The sequence below is a fragment of the Rhinatrema bivittatum genome, chromosome 7 (assembly GCF_901001135.1).
Source record: "Rhinatrema bivittatum chromosome 7, aRhiBiv1.1, whole genome shotgun sequence".
In the NCBI taxonomy this organism is placed as follows: Eukaryota; Metazoa; Chordata; class Amphibia; order Gymnophiona; family Rhinatrematidae; genus Rhinatrema; species Rhinatrema bivittatum.
In genome coordinates, this window is record NC_042621.1 from 166,503,398 (window position 1) to 166,521,675 (window position 18,278).

The following is an 18,278-nucleotide window of genomic DNA, read 5'->3' on the forward strand; positions in this document are numbered from 1 at the left end:
AACTAACTACAACCCCCCACCCTCCTGACCCCCCCCCAAAAAAAAAAAAGACTTGCCAAAAGTCCCTGGTGGTCCAGCGGGGGTCCAGGAGCGATCTCCTGCACTTGGGCAGTCGGCTGCCAGTAATCTATTTTGCGCCGATAGCCCTTTGCCCTTACTATGTCACAGGGGCTATCGGTGCCATTGGTCGGCCCCTGTCACATGGTAGGAGCAATGGATGGCCGGCGCCATCTTGGCAGCTGACTGCCCAAGTGCAGGAGATCACTCCTGGACTCCCTCTGGACCACCAGTGACTTTTGGCAAGTCTTGGGGGGGGGGGGGGGGGGTTGTAGTTAATTAAATTTAAAGGGTTGGGATGGGTTTTGTTTTTTTTTTCCCAACAAAGAGAATGATAAAAGTTTTCTGATCCAGGGAGTGGACAGAAATGGCCCTCCCCAGACCCGAAAATGAAATGGGGACAAAAAAAATGTTTATGCCTTCCCCTAATTTGCTCCATAAGACGCACAGACGCCCGGGAACAGAGCCGGTTTAGCACACCATTTTTTTTTTTTTTTAATTTTCCTGCTCTGAATCCTAGGTGCGTCTTATGGACAGGTGCGTATTATGGAGCGAAAAATACGGTAAGTGTGTGTTTTAAAATCTCTTTTTTCCTTTTGTTGGTTGCTACCACCTCTACAGGGTGTGTGTGTGGGGGTGGGGGGTGGGGGTGTGTGACATGTGGGTTATGAAAGACCCCAGGAACTTTTCTTAGCTTTTCAGGGGCGGGGAGTCTGTTTGGTCCTTTAGCTAATATGGTGTGGGCATCAGGAGGCGCGTTGGTATCCTGACCCTACAATGGTTCTTCTCCACCTCCCCGACATGCGATGCAGTAATGGGGCTGAATTTTTTCTACGTCAGCCATATTATTTTATTTATATTGAATTGCCTATACATAAGGTGCTTTATGTGCATTAGGACATTTTATGCATGTGAATGCATATAAAGGAGCTTATTTCAATGGGGAAGGAATACGTTGAAAATATCATACAATATCGTATGATAGTTCCGTGATAAGGCAATATCACACAATAAATGGTGTCTAATGCGTGTTACATGCTGTTTAACACACAATATTGTCTTATCACAGCATAATAAATCAGCTGAAAATTTAGAGCCAAATTTTCAAAACAGTACATGCGTAAAATTAAGCATTTACACACAGACGTACCCTCTATGCTGGCAATCTGTATTGTAAAAATGTTCAAGATACTCATGCAAAAAGGGAGTTGTAAAGGAGTGTTCTAGGGTAGGGCCAGCACTTATATATGTACAGTTATAGTTTAAGAGACATGTCCATGTATATATTTGTGCACTCATGCTTGTAAGTTTATACCTGCTAATTATCAGGTGCAAGTTATAATAAACAGGTTTATTGTTTACTAATGGCTGAGTGAGAAGTTTGGGTTAACTAGGGGGAGTTCAGGCTGAAGAACCATGGGGGTCTCGATGAACTGCAGGGGAACTGGGCAGACTAGTGGGCTAATTGATTAAACTGCTAATTTCACTCATGCATGTAGCTTTTAAAAAATGCTGAGATGGAAAGAATGGCATTCGGGGCCCAAGATGCTGGCGTGAGCAGTCGCAAAGAGAGACGCCATTACTCTGAATTAACTTTCCTGAAAGATGCCGCCGAAAAGAAAGGGTAGGGTTCGAACTGTTCCCCCGGAATCAACCCTACCTGTTGGACAGCGAACAATGCCGTCCTTTATGACCCAGTTGGTGGTGAAGGGAGGAGAAGTCCCCGCTGTGCTTACTGGAGAGGGAGCTCCGGAGACACTTGGAGAAACAACTCTGAGTCCTCCCGATTGTCGGAACCTACCGCTACCAGCGAGAGATCACGCGGCTCGAGGAGGGACGCAGGATGATGACATCAGCACAGCGATGGGAAGGGGAACCCGAGCTGGTGAGCAAATCCTGCGACTGCAACCTTCGTCAAGCATGCTGGAAACCATGTTGCTGAGGGAGGTTGCTGGATCCGAGCGATTCCCTTCAACAGAGATATCTCTGGATGAAAAAGAGAAGATCATGGAGGCGATGGCGCTGGAAACCCCAAGTATGGTCACGGTAGGAAAGGGGGTGGAAGTGTTTCAATCCCCTCTAAACCTGCAGTGGTTACTTTGGAGGCGATGTGGGATCTTTTAGTAAGCCTGGGTGGCTTAGTTAAGGATTCCCACAACAAGTATGAAACTTTGACTTTAAATGTTAAGACTCTTGATCAAAAATTGGGCAGCGAGATTCAGGAGGTGAAAAAACGATTTGAAATAGTGGAGTAAACCACTAATCAAGTGTCAGCTTGTAACCTACAGCTAGTTAATGATTATGGATACCTGTCCAGGAGAGTGGAGTATTTAGAAAATCAAGCAAGGCACCTAAACCTCCAACTATTGAACTTTCCAAGAATACTGGGTGAAGAAAATTTTGTTACCTTAAAGAGATTTCTTGTTGAAATTTTAAAGTATGAGAATGATAAAATTCCTATGATAAATAAATTTTTCTTTATCCCAAAAGCTAGCAAAAGGGACAAACCTGACCAGTTTGAAGCTATGTCTAATCTAACGCAATTCCTAGAAAATTCTCAAGTAGAAATTTTAGAAAGATCTACGCTTCTTATTTCTCTTATAATTGAAAGTGATGTAAATGATATTATGAAAAGATATTTCAAAAATATTAATCTTCATTTTCATGATCAAGTGGTAAGAATATTTCCAGACCTATCTAGGGAAACCCAATTAAAGAGGAGGGATTTTTTAACAATGAGATCTCAAGTGTTAATCCCTCGGGTATACATTTGTATTAAAGTATCCCTGCAGATGCTGTATAAGAGGTAATGGGGAAAGTTTCACTTCCGTATTTCGTATGTGGTCCTCCCTTTCGTATCCCAAAGGGAGGAGCACAAAGAAGAATATCTGGTAGAACTGAGGGAGATGAAGAAAGTAATCAAGACGGCAAAAAGTCAAGCGGAAGAGAGGATTGCCAAAGAGGTAAAGAGAGGTGATAAAACATTTTTCAGATACATCAGTGAAAAGAGAAAAGTTCAAAGTGGTATAGTGAAATTGAAAGCTGAAAAGGATCAATGTGTGGAGAGAGACGAAGAAATGGCAGAAATATTAAACGAATACTTCAGTTCTGTGTTCACTAAAGAGGACCCTGGAGAAGAACCATCGCTAGTTAACAAGAAACTGGAGGGGAATGGAGTAGAAGTAACTCCATTTACAGTAGAAAATGTATGGGAAGAGCTGGGGAAACTGAAAGGGGACAAAGCCATGGGGCCTGATAAGGTTCATCCCAGGATACTGAGGGAGCTCAGTGATGTGCTGGCGGGTCCGCTGTGTGACCTGTTCAATAGATCCCTAGAAACGGGAGTGGTGCCGAGTGATTGGAGAAGAGCGGTGGTGGTCCCGCTTCACAAGAGTGGGAACAGAGAAGAGGCTGGTAACTACAGACCAGTTAGCCTCACTTCGGTGGTGGGAAAAGTAATGGAGTCACTGTTGAAAGAGAGAATAGTGAACTATCTACAGTCGGGAGAATTGCTGGACCAGAGGCATCATGGATTCACCAGGGGAAGATCCTGTCAGACAAATCTGATTGACTTTTTTGACTGGGTAACCGAGGAATTGGATCAAGGAAGAGCACGCGATGTCATCTATTTGGATTTCAGCAAAGCTTCTGATACAGACCCGCACAGGAGACTGGTGAATAAAATGAGAAGCTTAGGAGTGAGTGCCGAGGTGGTGGCCTGGATTGTAAACTGGTTGATGGGCAGAAGACAATGTGTGATGGTAAATGGAACCCTCTCTGAAGAGAGAGCGGTTTTAAGTGGTGTACCGCAAGGATCGGTGTTGGGACCGGTCCTGTTCAATATCTTTGTGAGCGACATTGCGGACAGGATAGAAGGTAAGGTTTGTCTTTTTGCGGATGACACTAAGATCTGCAACAGAGTGGACATGCCAGAAGGAGTGGAGAGAATGAGACGGGATTTAAGGAAGCCGGAAGAGTGGTCGAAGATATGGCAGCTGAGATTCAATGCCAAAAAGTGCAGAGTCATGCATATGGGGAGTGGAAATCCAAATGAACTGTATTCGATGGGGGAAGAAAGGCTGATGTGCACGGAGCAGGAGAGAGACCTTGGGGTGATAGTGTCTAATGATCTGAAGTCGGTGAAACAATGTGACAAGGCGATAGCTAAAGCCAGAAGAATGCTGGGCTGCATAGAGAGAGGAATATCAAGTAAGAAAAGGGAAGTGATTATCCCCTTGTACAGGTCCTTGATGAGGCTTCACTTGGAGTACTGTGTTCAGTTCTGGAGACCGTATCTCCAAAGAGACAGAGATAAGATGGAGGCAGTCCAGAGAAGGGCGACCAAAAAGGTGGATGGTCTTCATCAAATGACTTATGAGGAGAGATTGAAGAATCTAAATATGTACACCCCGGAGGAAAGGAGGAGCAGAGGTGATATGATTCAGACTTTCAGATACTTGAAAGGTTTTAATGATCCAAAGACAACGACAAACCTTTTCCATCAGAAAAAAATCAGCAGAACCAGGGGTCACAATTTGAAGCTCCAGGGAGGAAGACTCAGAACCAATGTCAGGAAGTATTTCTTCACGGAGAGGGTGGTGGATGCCTGGAATGCCCTTCCGGAGGAAGTGGTGAAGACGAAAACTGTGAAGGATTTCAAAGGGGCGTGGGATAAACACTATGGATCCATAAAGTCTAGAGGATGTGAATGAAGAGAAGAGGCATGGGGGTGGCTTGCGGGAATGACAGCTACTACCTGGAGATTAATATCCTTATTCAATAAACATACACACGGTTAATGCGACACCAACATTGCTCTATGCTTCAACGGCAAGAGGAAATGTGGAAAAAAGGATTTGCATCCACAAAAAAGCAGGGGAGTAGCTTGCTTGTTACGGCGGTTACTACCCAGAATCAATTAAGCCTGATACTTCACTTGGAATACATATCCAGCGCAGCTCACTGCTTCAACGGCAGGGGAGAATGAAGAAAAGAGGATTTATATTCAAACAACCACCAATAAGGACTGAATTGCACAGGTCGGGCAAACAGGCATGGGAGTAGCTTGCTTATTACGGTGGTTACTACCCCTAAACAATTAGAAGATACTTCACTTAGATGCAGCACCAGCACTGCTATCTATATTGATGGCAGGGGTGGAAGGGAAATAGAACCAAAAAGTTACTTATAAGGGCCAAGAGTAACAGCTAAGTATGAAAAAAATAAGTGCGAAAGCTTGCTGGGCAGACTGGATGGGCCGTTTGGTCTTCTTCTGCCGTCATTTCTATGTTTCTATGTATTTCCGGAAGAGCTATTCCTGGAGAATAAACTACAAGACAATCAATAATAATAATACACCACTGTCACGTTAAGTTAATTTCCTGGTGATTTTCTTTTGTCTCCCATCGAAATGCCGGGCCCCATTTTAATTTTACCTGCTTTGAAAAGTGATGCAACTTGAAAATTGCATGTAATAGATTTTTGTTTATTTCTGTTTCATCATTTTTCTGTTTTCTATATGAAGTTTTGTGCTTGTTTCAACGAAAAGTTAATAAAGTGTAAATTAAAAAAAAAATGCTGAGATGTGCGTGTAAAACCAGATATGCGAGAGTGTCTTATTTTATTTTTGAGCACAAACTATACGCATGTATATATTTAAAATAGGGGTAAAGTACGTGCGCTCACTGAATTGGTATATCTGGTTGCAACAGATTGCAGAAATACGTGTGCTAGCTTACATACACACGTATGTTCCCGCGCTAACATATGCTTATTCTATAAACTGAACAGGCAAAATATACGCATTTTATCAAATGCTATTGAAAATTTGTGTGCTCCCTTTTACATGCGTATATGGGCGCACGCATCTTTTAAAGTTAACCTCCCTATGTTTAAAATGGATTTCCCAATTTACAATGATACAGATGTGGGTATGGTATGTCTTCGCATCCTTCAATTTCGTCTGTCTTACATGAAACTTCTATGGAGATTGAGACTGACAAGATAACCTGAACCTCTGAACATCTCCTAATACTGAATCCTGGATCCGTGATGGACATGGTCTGCGGGCACCGGAGAAAACCGATCGATGCCATGAAAAAGCCCGGCGTGCGGTCAATGACCGACGGACACCTTGGGGTGAGGAGTTGGGAATCGACCACAAGTTTGGAAAAAAATGGCCAAAAACGGATCTGCCATACCGAGGGGGGCACCGACCACGAAGGGTGACCCACGAGGATTCAGAAAAAAAACCTCTATGAATCAGGGAAAAGATGAAAAAAATTGGAGCTCCATGGACTGCGAGGCAACTGCACCGCGGAAAAGAAGAGACTGAAGGGGGACCTCGTGTGGATGCGTGGATAGTAGCAGGCTGGGCATGCTCAGTGTGCTGGTCAAAGCTTCTAGAAAGTTTGACAAAAGTTTTCCATGCCGGGCTCCATCGGATGATGTCACCCACATGTGAGGACCACCATCCTGCTTGTCCTAGGAGAAGGCTAAAAATGTGAACTGACAGCATGTCTTTGTATTTGCTGGTTTCTCAAGCTTATATGAAATCCGAACAAAAACAAGTATGGCAAAAAGCATGATTATACTGATTGTTACACAAAGAAAATGTATAAAGATCAAATGTTCAAAAGACCTAGGCACATAACTTTAAAAGTTAGCTTCCTAGATTTTTTAATTTAAAAATTGGCAGTGTCTGGTCACCTAAATTTAGGTGCCTTAAAAGCAGCTGTGGCCAAAGGCAGGGCCCATGGTGGGGGAATGAAGTTATGCGCTCAGTGTCAATTTTCAGCACCTAAGGTGCTTACATTTAAGCGGCTCAATACCTCACCTTAGTTTAGGATCTTTACTTAGTTGCCTATATTCAGCTATTTAAGGTGTCTTATACAGTTTAATACAGGTACCCAAATAAAGCTCCTATATAACTAAGGCACTTTAAATCAGGTGCTCAGCCGTCTTTGAATATTGAGCACATAGTTTGGATAATGTCAAGGTTTTTTGTTCGTTAAGTCCTGTACCTTCTTTAGTTTATCTAGTTCTAGGAATACTCTGTTTTGGCCTTGTCGTCTTTGATTTGTCCTCTTCATTTTAGGTGTATGTCCCTTCCATTGCAGCCTATGTGAAACACTGTCCATGTTGGGGGACTTCTAGCTCTTATACTCTATGAACCTTGAGACGTCACTGCAAATATCCCGTTTGTGGATATTTAGACAATCTAAAGATTTTTTTCACACCTCCTTTCTTGTTTTTCTATGCCCCCTGCAAGTAATGGAGATTTGCTGTAGGAAACAGTGTTTCTAGTAGGCGGCACAGTATATACATCCCGATAAAACACAGACATATATAAACCAAAGAACCAAACAAACAAAACACAGGTAAACAATGGCTAGTGTGTTACGTACAGAATCCTGCATGGGGTGACTTAAGGGTTTGTCCAGAGGTGCCATGCTGTTTGGTAGGTCTGGTGGGTGAGATAGCTGTGGTCCATGCATAAAGTCATTCATAGACGTTCCACCAGGATTTCCATGAGGGAAGTCAAAGTTGCCGTGACCTTGGTAGCTGTTTCCTAAAGAAAATCCCAGAAAACAAAAATACATATTTTTAAAGTCACAATACACGCTATGGTGATATAATGCTCAGCAACATTTAAAATACAACAGAAGCAACTCCAGGGCATAAGGGGAAGGCCAGCAAGTGGTAAAAACCTTGGATTGGTTTTTTGGTTTTTTTTTAAGTCAACATCAATTTTGTGAGGACAGTTTTAGATTTCTGTACTTTAATCTAGGTGCAGCCAATACGGTGGCAATTTTGTAATATGCACATAAGGTACACCAATTTTCAAAGCAGACTTACGTACTTAAGTTCAGTTTGAAAATGATCCCAGCAACACTAACAGGGTTATTTTCAAAGGAAAATGATATGTAACATACTATCATAATTATTTTTAAAAGCCTACTAACATGCATAAAGTGCATTTATACGTGTAAAACCCTGTTTGAAACAGGTAAATCATTTTGAGAATTATCCCCAAAATGTGTATGTGTGTAATTTTATGTGCGTATTACGCAAATATTTTTTGAAAGGGCCATTTCCAAAGGGTAAAAAGCACTTCTTTACCCACAGAAGTCATTGTGAAAATCATCCTCTCTGTTCAAGATTCCTGTACACTAGGCTCTGAAATAATGAGGTGAAATGAGCTGAAGAAAGAAAGGACACCTCCCATTACTGGATTACTCTAGCTAAGTGCACACTATTTTTGTTTCTTTTTAGCCCACCAGCTTCCTTCTGCATCCTTGGGCTTCTAAGCAAAACTGGAACTAGCATCTACTGGGCTATGGCACCATAAGGATTTTTCCTCTATTTTCTATTGCCACACCTTCCCCCATCCCCCGTTTAGCATAGTTATTGCAGTGACAGTCTAGGAGCCACAGATCACAGCTCCCTCTTGAACACAATACATGTGCACTCTGAATCTGACCACTACGTGTCACTATTGTATAATGGTTGAGGCTCAACCCCCACCCCTCCAGGAATCATAATGAGTTCTTCCACACAGCAGCATTGTTGCTGAACTACTTGGCCAGCTCCAGAAGTAAACACTTATAATGGATTTGTGTATTTGCTTTAGGGCTGCCTTTTTCAATGCCTTTGGCTAATCCACAATAGGGGGAACATGCACAATATTTGTTATATTTTCTTGATATTCAGGTTTCATACAAAGTGTGTTCACTGATGATTAGGGATGTGCTTTCGTTTAAACGTCAACATTTCAAATTTTGTTTTGTTTACAAAATTTCCTCCCCTTGCCAACTAAATGGGTGGGAAACACAAACAGCCCCCACCTATGTCTTTGCCCCCACTTCCCTGGCACTGCCCCTCCTTGGCATCCTACTCCATATGTAGAGTCCACAGTGGGCAGGAGCAATCCCCAGTTACTCCTGTCCCACCAGCGCCCTACTCCAAAATGGTGTCAGTGGAGGGGAAGGAAGGGAAATGGGGATTAAGCCATGGGATTCAAGGTCTTGAAGAGGGGTGAGGTTAGCTTGGCACTGACGGTGCCTTGGGGCAGCATAAACAGAAACTAGTCACCGATTCCTGCCTGTAATCAGATAATCTGAGTTAAGAGCCTCTTCCTGATTGAGGTGTAGAAGTCTCCGATAATAGATAGATGTTTTTAAATTGCACACATTAACATTTTAGTGTGTGCTATTCAAAAAGATCAAGCACTATAAGAAATAAAAAAAAAAGGAAAAGACATTAAACTCCCCAATGAAACAAAAAGAAATTAAAATTCCTCATCATACCCCTAATGATACATAGAGGCACGGTCATTTCAAATTTAAGTTGCCTTTTTTCTTCTATTCATCAGTCTACAACTATTTTATTAGTCACAAAATCCTTCATCACTGTGAAATTTAAAAACTTGCTTGCTGTCGGATCCTTCCACAGTATGTCTAAGACCTCAAAATCAGGAAATTCCTTTCAGCTCTGATTATCTGATTACAGGCAGGAATCAGCGACATGTTTCGTTTTAGGCTGCCCCAAGTTACTTTGATGCTGTGCTGCCTTCCCTTTCCTCTACGACTTCTGATCCGATCCCTTTACCCTATCCCCTCTTCTCAATCCCCCCTCCCCCCGAAACCTCTAAGGTCTATCACCATTCTCCCTGTCATCCCCATCATAGATTAACAGACTAACATCAAATGATGGCAGAAAAGAACCAAATGGTCCGTCTAGCCAGCCCAGCAACCTTCTTATGGTAGTATCTGCCACGCCGTGGAGGTTACCCCCATGTTTCTTTTTAAGGGTAGCAACTGCTGTTCTGTGCAGTTATCCCTAAGCCTTACAATAACCCATAAAACATTTACTGCTAGCAACATTTTTAATGGGTTATGAACCTTCTTGAAAATTCAGACAGTGCTGCTCGATGTGCTTTGCTTATGCACTTGGCCATAGAAGCAGTCCTGTGTTTTTCCCCTTATGTCTGTGCATCAGTACCCCAGATTGTAAAAAAAAATATCAGGGCTTGTTTTGGTTTTCTCTGAATCCAATTTCTCTTTCCTGCCACCCCCTTCATCGAAGCAGATAGCGATGTTGCAGATGCATCAACAGCATCAATGCTTATTGGTTACGTATTAACATTAGGGCTGCAGTCACACCGAAAATGGACAGCAGGGAGCATGGGATGGAGTCACCCCTTGGACCATTGTAAATCCAGATCTACCAGGAGTAGGAATACTACTTTTCAGGATCTCTAAAAGGTCTGGAGATATCAACTACGGAACAAATCAGGAACAATGCTAAAAACTACAGTAAGAAATAACTCACCCTGGGTGACATATTCATTGGCATTGCCACCCCCAGGTGGGGGTGGGAGGGACGGGAAGGGTGAAGGGCCAGGACCCAAAGCAGCAATCATTTCCATCACATTCGGCATGATCATCTGGCTGGGACTCATGGTCTTAAATCGCTTGGAGGGAATGCCATCTGGGTCATCTTTTATGTGAATCTCTGACTTTATAGGAACTGGCCTCCAGCTGCATGTTGGGTCAATAGTAACTTCTTCAAACTCTGAGCTGTAACACAACCCATTTAAAAAGTCACATCTTAATGAATCAAGGATTTACATTTAGAATTGAATTACATGGCATTAGTTAGGTATGTCTCTTACAAGAAAAACCTTTGCCCCAGAGATAGAACCCATCATGTAAACCTAAATATATTTTGCACCTAAGTACATTTTTTTCCTTTACTGTTTCCATATTCACTTGACATTTTTGTTCACTCTGAAAAAGGCTGGCACTTGAACACACAAGCATCAGAACGGGGTGAGCCGCCTGGGCTATGGCCAGACTAAATTATGGCCGCTGGAAGTATTTGTGCTCAGCAGTTTCCTCCTGGCTAGCTTGCTCTCTCTGTATGTCTGTAGGGGGATCTGCTGCCGGCTGCATCGCATGCTTCTCTGTTTGTCTCACAAGGCTTGCAGATTAGCAGGAGAATACATGCACCACCCCTGAGACACCAGTGCAGGTGCAGCACATCCAACAGCACATCCCCTACAGAGAGCAAGCCAGCCTGTGGACAGGCTGGGTGGGGAATGCGTTTGCAGGCTGGCTTGGGAAGTGGGGGGTTCTAGGGTGGGCGTCTGGGAATTGAGACGGACTGAATGTGGGGGGGGGGGGGGGGGTCAAGACTAGAGGCACAGTGGCTGGTTGCTGCGCACAAAGGAAAGCGAGGGAGTTAAGAGATACTGGCTTAGAGGAAGCAAATTAGCACAAGAGGAGTGGGGAGGATCGGGAGATATGTTTGGGACTCTAAGCTCCTATTGTTCTTGAGGGTGGTGGGGGTTTAGTGTTATGTAACCCCCCCTCCCCTTGCCACATGAATCATGAAACATAACACAGTCCTCTCCTCACAGTAATTATGGGGGCTTGGTTAAGCGTAGAAGGAAATGTATTTTGGTTTCTAGTTTTCAAGTTTTATATTGCATACAGAGTTTGGTTTCATGGGGTTTCCATTTCAATATTTGTCTGTAAATTTGTAATTTGTGGTCATCCGTTCTGTATTTGGTGAAGGTGTTTCTATTTTCTGCAAGTGTGACCAAGCTGATATATTCTGCTAGTGTTTAGGGATCTGTAGCAGTCCTGTTCATTGTGTTTTCCCAACAGGAGGCATATTGATGTTGTAGGATCTGGTGTAATATTTGTAGTGTTGCTTTTTCATAGGTAGGGTTGTTGCTGTTTGAGTCCTGTGAGTTAATGTTGCAGATTGTAGTGGGTTTTTTGTTTTTTTTTGCAGGATTTTGTTTCACAATATGCCCAGTAGTGGAGGAAGTCTGTTTCTGTTGCTTAGATGACACTAGAATTTTTTTGTATAGTGAGGTATAGGGGAAAATATCCTGCTCTCTTCCCATTATTAGAGGGGTGTGTGTGTCTGTGTTGGATATGTTGTGATTTCTGTGGATACAGAGTATACATTTATAGAACTGGAGCTTTTTGTTTTACACATATGACGATAATGAATTTTACTCTTATGCCAGGGCACAGTATGTTAGGAATGATCTCAACATCTCAAATTTATTGCTAGTATTCTTAATATATGCATTGTGCCAAACAGCTTATTTTTGAAGCTTATATGGTGTAATATATACAGGCAAAATATCAAGGTGAGCGTGAAAGTTCTTTAATCCGGTGAGTGATGCTCAAACAATTAGGACTGTTTCTTAATCTTTAGGCCACATTTTCTTTGTCTCATCTCTTGTACAGCAAGTTTGCTACTGAAAACATTGTTTATGGTAAGATAGCAGGATGAGTTAGCCATTACATGTGGGTTACGTCATCCGAATGAGCTAATCTTCCAAGCTAGTAGATCTTTGAGTTCTACTGAGCATGTGCAGGATTTCCCGTGTGGGCACTGCCTTATGAGTCCCCTCAGTCTATATCAAAGATAAATATAGCTCTGTAGTAAACTTTCCAAGGAGGTGGAAGGGTATTCCATGGCTATGTCATCCGATCTATGGAAAATACAGCTTATGGTAAGCAAACTTGCTTTTTCCGTCAATAAAGCAGGCTGAATTAGCCATTACATGTGGGAAGTCCCAAGCTGAAGACTACAGTGGAGAGTTTACTGAATAATCAACCCAGACTCCACTGTGGAGAGTAGACTATTAAGAAAACAGGTAATGCAAAACTGCCTATCTGAATTTATTGTTAGTCCTTGAGAGGATGTCCAGACAGCAATGGGACATAAAGATGTGAATTGATGATCAGGTTTGTAGCTTTGCAGATGCATAACTGAAGAGGCCATAGCTCTTACCTGATAAGCTTTGATGGAGTCAGTAATCTGTAAACCTGCTAAAGTGTAGCAATGAATGCATTCTCCTACCCAACTGGACAATGTATGCTTGGCGACTGGAAAACCTAGCCTGTTATGGTCGTATGACACAAACAACTGAGAAGACTGACAAAGTGATTGAGTTTGTTTCTTGTAATAAGCCAAGGCTCTCTTACAGTCCAAGATCTGAAGTATCTTCTCCCCTTCATGAGGTCTTGGAAAGAAGGTAGGTAAAATGATGGATTGATTAATATGAAAAGTGAGATAATCTTTGGTAGAAACTTCAGGTGAGTACATAGGATGACCCTATTGTGAAAGAATTGTACCGTATTTTCCGGCGTATAAGACAACTGGGCGTATAAGACGACCCCCAACTTTTCCAGTTAAAATATAGAGTTTGGGATATACTCGCCATATAAGACTACTCCTTCTTGGCTGGTTGTTGTATACAAATCCTGCTTGGATTGGTCAGCTCTCCCTGCCTGCCCAGCCCTCCCTGTCTCCAAGACTATCAGAGCGGTAGCGCATCCCTCTGGCCCGTCCTTGTATCCTATTACCGGTACCTCCTTCTCTGCCTCTCAGATCTCGCTCCTGAGGACTGCAGTGAAGCGGCGCAGATGCCCTCCCCCTTTTTTATACACATTTTTAAGGAAAAAAAACCATAATTTTCTACCATTTTTTTGATGAAATCAACATTTACAGCAGGAGGGAGTGACTCGAGGAGTGAGGGCGCGCTGCCCGATTGACCAGTGGATTGGCCAATCCACTGGCCCGATTGGCCGGTGGTTCATTCTCCGCTCCCTCACTCCCCGGCCAATCGGGGAGCGAGGGAGCGGAGAATGAACTTTTTTACAGCATCTGGTGGGGGGGAGGAGCGAAGGCGCGCTGCCCGATTGGCCAGTGCTGGACAAAAGGGGCTTGCCGAAGCAAGCCCCTTTTGCCCAGCACTGGCCAATCAGGGAGCGAGGGGAGCGGAGAATGAACATTTTACAGCATCCGGGGGGAGTGACTCGAGGAGCCAGGGTGCGGAGAATCAATTTCTATGGCATCCGGAGGTGAGGGTGAGTGACTCGGGGAGCGAGAGCGCATCGGCCAATCGGGGAGTGAGGGCGCGGGGAATCCACCAGACGCTGTAAATTTGGATTACCGGTGCATAGGACGCACTCCTTATTTTTCACCTATTTTCAGGGGAAAAAAGTGCGTCCTATATGCCGGCAAATATACGCCCTATAAGACGACACCCGGTATATAAGACGACCCCCGACTTTTGAGAAGATTTTCAGGGGTTAAAAACTCGTCTTATACGCCGGAAAATACAGTATATAAGGTGGATAGTGAACAAGTGCTTGGCGTTCACCCATTCTTCTGGCTGATGTAACCACTATCAGAAAAAGTACTTTCCTTTTCAAGAACTTAAGTGAAGCTGACTAACAATTCAAAAGGAGGCATCATGAGCTGAGAAAGGATAACATTCAAGTCCCATGGAACCGGTGGTTTCTGCATCAGAGGTTTGACATACCATAGCCTTTTCAGGAATTAAGATATTAGTGGATGAGTAGAAATGGGTACTGTCTATCTGAACATGGTATGCTGTTAAAATGCACACACACTGAAGATTGTGGCAAGACCTGAATCATAATGGCAGAACAAGAACTTTAGAAAATACTTAGGTTCACAAAACAACGGGTCCAAAGCATTCTGATGGCACAATTTGCAGTATCTATTCCATTTTAAAGCATAATTTCTTCTAGTCTATGCTTTCTGGATGAGTCTAGTATGTCTACTATTTCTCTAAGCAGAACAAGGTCCATGAATATTAAGTGCTCAATGTTCAAGATATCAGGTTGAGGGCTTAGAAGTTGGGATGATAAAGAGTCCCTTTGTCTTGCATTAATGATGCAGGGTTTGTCCCCAGATGTCTAGGCGGCCTGCTGGAGAATTGAACCAGATATGCAAACCATATTTGCTGGGCCACACTGGAGCTATAAGGATCAAACTAACATGATCCTAGAGATGCTTCTGTCCACTTCTGGTGAGTAACCATATCAATGGAAAGGCATACATGAGGCTTATTCCCCAGTCGAACACAAAAGCGTCCTGAGCCAGTCTGAGATCAAAGGGTAGAACTGAACAGAATGTATTTTGTTTCCTTTTTGGTTTTGAGGCAAACAGATCCACTGATGGCAGACCCCATTAAGTTGAATAGTTAGTCTGCTACTGATTGTTGTAGCGACCACTCATGTGGACAAAACACTCTGCTGAAGTGATCTTCCAGTATTTGGAAATTGCTGGCAGATAGATGGTTTGAAGGACATATCGATTCCTGCTGTCCAATCCCAAATCTTCAAGCGCTTCCTGGCAGAGAGGCTATAGCCCTGTGCCTCATTCTTTCTTGACATAAAACATGGCAATTTGATTGTTGGTTTGAACCAAGATGTGTCTTCCTTGAAGAAAGTGCACAAACACTGAGAGAGCATGTTTTATTCTCTTAAGTCTAGCAGGATGATCTGCAAGTGGCTTTCCCTGAGAGATCAAGTGCCCCGGGTGCAAAAGATTCCTGTGTGAGCCCCATCCTTTGGTGGAGGCATCCTTTGCCATTGCTAATTGATGAGGGAGCGCTTGAAGAGAAATTCCTTCTTTGAGAACTGGTGGACATAGCCACCACTGAAAATTTTGTCTCATGTCCCCTGTAATCTATACCACAGTCAATAAGAGGTTGAGTTAGCTGATACAATTGAAACTGCAGGCCCCATTGAAGGTAACAAATATGGAGGCGGATCTGTGGTACTACATGGATGGCTGTCACCAATAGGGATGTGCATTAGTTTCATCGAATTAGGAAAATGAAATGAATAGGGCTAATTTGTTTCTTTCGGAGGGGCCCCAAAACAAATTGAGAAAGCCCTGTGAATTAAATGAATCATATTTGCTTAATTCATTTGAAAAAAATTACTTACCTGATAATTTCATTTCTGTAGACAGATGGACTCAGGCCTAGTGGGTTATGCTCCCCTGCTAGCAGATGGAGATAGAGCAAGTTGACATCATAGTATATAAACTCCTGCAGTGACCATAGCCTGCCAGTATTCTCTTCAAAAGCAACTGTGGACAGACTAGTAAACTTGATTATAAACAATCAACCATAACTGGACTCAACCAACAAGAACATTGAACTTATATAAGAATCTAGGTACCCCAATCTAGGGACTGGATAAACACTTACCAGGAATGCCTTGGGATCTAGAGCCCCACAGAAGGAATATTGACACACTCATGCGACAGCCAAGGACGGGAAGCTGAGTCCATCTGTCTACACTAAGGAAAACAAAATTATCAGGTAAGTAATTTCTCCATTTCCTAGTGTGTAGACAGATGGACTTAGGACCAGTGGGATGTACCAAAGCTACTCCTGAACAGGGTGGGAGGCTTCCTGTGGTTCAGTCAACACCGCCCGTGTAAAGGCTGCGTCCTCCCGAGCCTGCACATCCAAACGATAAAACCTGGAAAACATATGTAAGGAGCACCACATCGCAGCTTGGCAAATGTCGACAGGAGACAACAATCTAACCTTCACCCATGACACTGCCTGAGCCCTAGTGGAATGAGCCTTAACCTGAGTAGGTAACAGCTTTTCAGCATCACAATCACAGCCGTGAGTACCTCCTTAATCCAGCGAACTATGGTAGCCCGTGAAGCTGGAGCGCCCTGCATACTCCCACCATGGAGGACAAACAGGCGATCCGTCTTCCAGAAAGGCTCAGAAACCTCAGATACTGCACAAGAAGTCTCTTGACATCCAAGGAATGCAGTGATACTACTCTGCATTCCTGATCTTATCCATGGATAACAAGGAGATGGACTGATTCAAATAAAAGTCTGACACCACTCTGGGCAAGAAAGAGGGAACAGTTCACAGCTGTAATGCCCCTGGAGTCATCCGAAGGAATGGCTCCCGGCAAGACAAGACCTGCGCTCAGACATTTGATGCGCAGAACATATAGCCATTGGAACACCAACTTCAAGGTCAACAACCGCAAGGAAAGGCTATGCAGGGGTCAGAATGTAGGGCCCGCCAAGAAATCCAGCACCAAGTTAAGACTCCACAAGGGGGCCGGTAATCTCAAGGGAGGCCTAAGATGCTTCACTACCTTCAAAAAAATGGACCACATCACAATGGGTGACAAGGAATTACCATTCACCAGATCCCTGAAACCGGCAAGAGATGCAACCTGCACTGTCAAGGAATTAAGGCTCAATTCTTTATTCAACCCATGCTGCAAAAAAGTCCAGAATGAGTGGGATCTTAATTGAATGAGGAAGAACACCACGCTCCTCACACCAGGCCTCAAATACTCTACAAACCTGAACATAGGCTAAGGAAGTGGAGAAATTTAAAGCTCGAAGTAAGATGGAAATCATCGCTGAAGAATACCCATGCTTCAACAGGCGAACCCTCTCAAGGACCAAATCGAAAGACAGATTTGAGTTGGATCCTCATGAAGAACTGGACCCTGCTGTAACAGATCCTGGCACGGCAGAAGCTGAAGAGAGGCCTCCACCAGGAGTCTCACATATCCACATACCACGGATGCCTGGGTCAATTCGGCACCACCAGGAATACTAGCCCCTGTGGCCTTCAATTTTGCGAATCATCCTGCCCAGCAATGGCCACTGAGGAAAGGTGTAAAGCAACCTATCTTCTGGCCAGACCTGTACGAGAGTATATACATGCCCAGAGACCATGGATCTCTCCTCAGACTGTAGAATCAAGGAACTTTTGCACTGCGAGAATTCACCAGCAGGTTTAGGAACAGAAGGCTCCAGCAATCCACAATCAGCTAAAATGCCTCCGTGGACAATACCCATTCTCCTGGGACCAGACTCTCTCTACTGAGAAAGTCCGCTCTGTAGATGACCTTCCCCCCTTTCCATAAGCTGGTCTATTTCCTGTGACACTTGCTAGCTCTTGGTTCCTCCTTAGTGACTGATGTACGCCACAGTCGTCATGTTGTCTGACATCATGCAGACTGCTTAATCCTGCAGCCTGGGGATGAACTGAAAACATGCCAATTGGACTGCCCGGGCTTCTAGGCAATTGATGTTCCAGCAGGACTCTTCAGCAATCCAATGCCCTTGGGCCGTCAGCTCCTGACAGTGAGCTCCCCAACCCTGGAGACGCATATCTGTCGTAAGTACCAACCAGGCCGGGGAGAACAAGGAAACATTTTTTCTCAGATGAGCCTCCTGTAACCACCACTTCCATCGGCAAGTGGAGCCGATCCGAATAGTCTTGAGACTGCAGGTTCCAACAAGACAGTAGCGAGTACTGAAGAGGATGAATATGTGCTCTCGCCTTCGGCACCACTTCCAGGGTTGCTGCCATC

General features: G+C 43.8%; 1 protein-coding gene across 13 annotated transcripts in view; it reads right to left on the minus strand.

The window, feature by feature from the left end:
- ZMIZ1 (zinc finger MIZ-type containing 1) overlaps nucleotides 1–18,278 on the minus strand; it is a 1,075,801-nt gene that overhangs the window by 42,039 nt on the left and 1,015,484 nt on the right. For all 13 annotated transcript variants that reach the window (XM_029609503.1, XM_029609504.1, XM_029609506.1 and 10 more), the window contains 2 exons: nucleotides 10,390–10,637; nucleotides 7,464–7,627 (listed from right to left, as the gene is read on the minus strand). In XM_029609503.1, coding sequence (XP_029465363.1) covers nucleotides 7,464–7,627; nucleotides 10,390–10,637 — 412 coding nt within the window. The remainder of the gene's footprint in view (nucleotides 1–7,463; nucleotides 7,628–10,389; nucleotides 10,638–18,278) is intronic.